The sequence below is a fragment of the Frankliniella occidentalis genome, unplaced genomic scaffold (genome assembly GCF_000697945.3).
Source record: "Frankliniella occidentalis isolate FOCC.00 unplaced genomic scaffold, Focc_3.1 Scaffold6, whole genome shotgun sequence".
Classification (NCBI taxonomy): domain Eukaryota; kingdom Metazoa; phylum Arthropoda; class Insecta; order Thysanoptera; family Thripidae; genus Frankliniella; species Frankliniella occidentalis.
Window position 1 is genome coordinate 3,292,276 of NW_026267136.1, and position 3,669 is coordinate 3,295,944.

Here is a 3,669-nt window from a genome sequence, read left to right on the forward strand (position 1 = left end):
GCGGGTCGAGCGACGAGGAGACGGATGACGAAGAGAGTGTGGTGTGCGGGTGCAAAAGTGGATGCGGTACCAAACGATGCTCCTGTCAGAAGGCAAACCTCGACTGCGGTCCTCGCTGTCACGGCGGGTCGCCCTGCCAAAATTATTCAAAATCGTCAGGGAAACATGGAAAAGAGAAATTACCCCCACCAGCATCTGGAGACAGTGGGACGAGCGACGAGGAGACGGATGACGAAGACAATATAGTGTGCGGGTGCAAAACTGGATGTGGGACAACACGATGCGGCTGCCAAAAAGCAGACCTCGACTGCAGTCCTCGGTGTCACGGCGGGTCGCCCTGCCAAAATTATTCAAAATCTGGAGAGGAGACGGATGACGAAGACAGTGTAGTGTGCGGGTGCAAAACTGGATGTGGGACCAAACGGTGCGGCTGTCAGAAAGTAGACTTCGACTGCGGTCCTCGGTGTCACGGCGGGACCCCCTGCGAAAATTTACCGAAGAAGGGCATACCTGCAGCCAAGGGTCCGCCGAAGCAGAAGTCGAAGCCGGCGATTGGAGGGAATGTCAACTTTGTGCAGACTGCGTGTCAGTGCCAGACCGGGTGCGAGAACTCTCGTTGTGGCTGCCGCAAAGCAGGCAGTCTGTGCGGTCCGCAGTGCCACAGAGGGGTAGGCCCCAACTGCGCGAATCGGTTCAAACCGAGCGGGGCTGACAAAAAAGTGAAGTGCTCCTGCAAGACGGGCTGCTTGGCTGCGAGGTGCTCATGCCGCAAGGCGGACGTCCTGTGCGGTCCAAGCTGTCACCCTGGAGAACAGTGTAATAATTGAATGGCTTAGCAGGGAAGGCGTGCGGAATTGGGAAAATATTTTCGATTAGCGTTTATGGGAAAATGTCAACTTTAATAGCTATACATCTAATCTTTGTCATACATAATTTTTGTACAATCAGGTATATTGAGACCACCTAAAGTATCATCTATGCTTAGGTGGAACATATATTTATACATAAGTTTCCTAATTAAGTTTATACAGTCATAGAAGCTGAAGCATGACGCGTTTTTATGTAACTGCTCCAATATTATTAAAACAATCTTTATCTACACTAGCTTGTCATTTTTTATTACAAAAATAACAATAATGTTTTTGGTAACTATGATATTTTTAAGGAGAATCTCATAAAAAAAAATCTGCTATCAACATTTCCTCCAAAATAATAATGCATGTTATTTTTTTTCCAACGTTTTCTGTCAATTAAATCTGCGGTGGGAAGGCCTAGACAAGATTATGCATCCGAAAAAAAAGTCCTAAGTATCCTACATTCTCTAAGAAACCGATAGTCCAGTGCAAACAGCACATATCACACAGGTACAGCCCAAAGAGTCTTGAAGAAGGACCCCGTAAGGCGGCCGAGCGACCACCACCGCGACCTCGGCGACCCAGACACAGCGCGGCCCGTCCCTTTCACACCAACCCTCTCCTGAGATCAACGAAATCGCCGCCGCCGTAAATTACAATTTCACCCTCGCCGTTCGCTCACACGCCGTGCAGCTTGCTGGCGGTGTGGCCGTTGAAGTTGCTGAAGTCCAGGCCGATGTGGCGGGCGCGCTTCGGGCTGCGGAGTCCTCGCGGCAGCGACAGCGGCAGCGTAAGGGGCAGCGGCAAGGGCAGCGGCAGCGGAAGGGTGATGGGCACGCTGGTGGGCAGGTTGTTGGTGGAGTGGCCGTGGCCGTGGCCGTGCGCCGGCCTCGAGTTGCGGCACGTGCACTTGGCGCTGCCGCACGAGCCGCACTCGGACTGCGTGGAGGAGGCCGGGCTGCCCTCGGCCAGGCCCTCGGCCAGGCTCACGACGGGCGCCAGGGACTCGGTCATGGAGTCGGCCAGCGCGTCGTCCGGCTCGTAAAGGGTCTTGTGCACCAGCTGGGCCAGCTCGATCTTGAGCGCCGACTTGGCCGCGCCGCGGAGCGTCCGCAGCGACGGCGCCAAGGAGAGCAGGAAGAGGCGGTCGCCATCCGGGTCGTCCTCGTCGTCATCGTACGGGTTGATCGGCGTCCCCGAACGCCTGCGCTTCCAGTCGCCCGTCTGCGCCGCCCCCGCCGCGGCCCCGGCCGTGGTCGCGCTCCCGGTCGCCGCCACGCTCCGGTACTTCCCCGTCGTGCTGCCCGGTGTAGAGTAGCTGTTGCCGGTGGCGGCGCTGCTCGAGCTGATGGTCGTCGTCGAGGAGGTGGTGAGCATGAGCGGCACGCGGTCGTCGTCGGCCTGCGACGCCGTGGATACGCCCGTGACGGCGGTGGCGCTGCCGAGCACGCTGTGGCCCGCGAGGCTGCTGAGGCCGCCGACGCCGCCGATGCCGCTCAGCCCGATGGTGATGCCGCTGCCGAGGCCGAGGCCAAGGCTGAGAGCGCTGCAGCCGCCGCCGTTGGCCGTGCTGAGGTTGACCGGCGCGTCGTCCGACTGGCAGTCGGTCGCGTCCGCGGACTGGTCGCCACCCTGGTCGCCGCAGTCGCCGCCGTCCCTGTCCGCCTTGGAGCTGTCCGTCTCCGACTCGTAGGGGTCGACCTCGCGCAGAACGAAGCCGCCGGCCGAGCGCGACACTCTGCACAGGGAGAAAGGCAGTGTGTTAGAGGGCGAGGAGGGTGCGGGAGAACCAAAAAGACTTTTAGATGCGTCGCAGTTTACTTACCCACGCGCCTCCAAGCACGGCATGAGGAACGTCATCTGGTCGAAAAAGACGTACTTCTTGCGGTTGGCGGTCTGGCCGGTGCGCTGCATCTCACGCTGTAGTTTGAGCTCCTTCATGAAGGAGTCGCGTAGGGACTTCCACCTCTTTTGTAGTTCTTTCACTGCAAGAGGACAACAAGGGCCATCATGAACTGGTTCGAGCAGGTGGATCGGCTCTGGACGAGCGAAACGTCGTTCCGACATCGAGTTGACATGTATCCGATGTCAGTATCGAATTCACGTCGATTCGACGGGGAATCAACGCCGCCGTACTTCGACGATTTGTTTACTCACCTCTAGCGGCCTTCCGGTCCTCGTCGAGCTGGTGCCAGCGCGGGGTCATGATCTCGCAGACCTCGCACCACAGCGTCCACTTGGCGACCCGATCCTGGTACTGCGGGCATCCCGAGTCGTAGATGCCCGGCCGCCTCTCTATCTCGGCGATGAGCTGCTCCGTCTCCATGACGCCGACACCGACGCCGACGCCGCTCGTGACGGCGCCACCGCCGTGCCCCGCGGGCCACGTGCCCGGCAGCCACTCCCCGTCTGGAATGGTGGACGATTTTCGTTTCCGCGTCTTTGGAGAAGGGGGAGCGTCCGCAGAACGCCCTCCGGATCGCCTTCGGCCCCGCTGGCCCCGCCGCCCGACGTGGAGGTCCCCACGGACCGGGGATGCCTCGTCTGGGGCGTCGTCGGCGTCCCCAGCTGAGGTCGGGGATGGCGTTCTCTCCGCCGGCGTCGTCCTTGACGGCGGCGATACGCTCCGCGCCGCCTCCTCGGGTGACGTCGGCTCGTGGATGTCGTCGGTGGACCCCTTAGGCGCACCGACGTGGGCTGTGCAACACAACACTGGTTTAGTCCGGCGTCCTCGGGCGTCCCGCTCTCCCAGTCCTCCTGGCCCGGCCTGGCTGGGCTCACCTCCGCTCTGGCCGGCGTCGGCTTGCCTCTAGGC

The 3,669-nt window shown here is 60.1% G+C and overlaps 1 protein-coding gene across 2 annotated transcripts; it reads right to left on the reverse strand.

The window, feature by feature from the left end:
• Window positions 1-878: 878 nt before the first annotated feature.
• LOC113216861 (uncharacterized) lies at window positions 879-3,654 on the reverse strand. 2 transcript variants are annotated; one of them, XM_052272563.1, is made up of 4 exons: window positions 3,636-3,654; window positions 3,012-3,551; window positions 2,680-2,839; window positions 879-2,592 (listed from the first exon to the last, which is right to left on the reverse strand). In XM_052272563.1, the coding sequence occupies exons 2-4, from the start codon at window positions 3,178-3,180 to the stop codon at window positions 1,533-1,535; spliced, it is 1,389 nt and encodes a 462-aa protein (XP_052128523.1). In that variant the 5' UTR covers window positions 3,181-3,551; window positions 3,636-3,654; the 3' UTR covers window positions 879-1,532. The 2 variants fall into 2 exon arrangements, with proteins under 2 accessions (XP_052128523.1, XP_026292478.1); XM_026436693.2 differs by lacking the exon at window positions 3,636-3,654 and having other exon boundaries at window positions 3,012-3,621.
• Between the last annotated feature and the right edge of the window lie 15 nt (window positions 3,655-3,669).

Coding starts and splice junctions, on each gene's coding strand:
- LOC113216861 (XM_052272563.1), bottom strand. CDS start 3,180: ATGGAGACGGAGCAGCTCATCGCCGAGATAGAGAGGCGGCCGGGCATC. Junction 2,840..3,011: donor GGACCGGAAGGCCGCTAGAG/GTGAGTAAACAA, acceptor GTCCTCTTGCAG/TGAAAGAACTACAAAAGAGG. Junction 2,593..2,679: donor CCGTGCTTGGAGGCGCGTGG/GTAAGTAAACTG, acceptor CTCCCTGTGCAG/AGTGTCGCGCTCGGCCGGCG.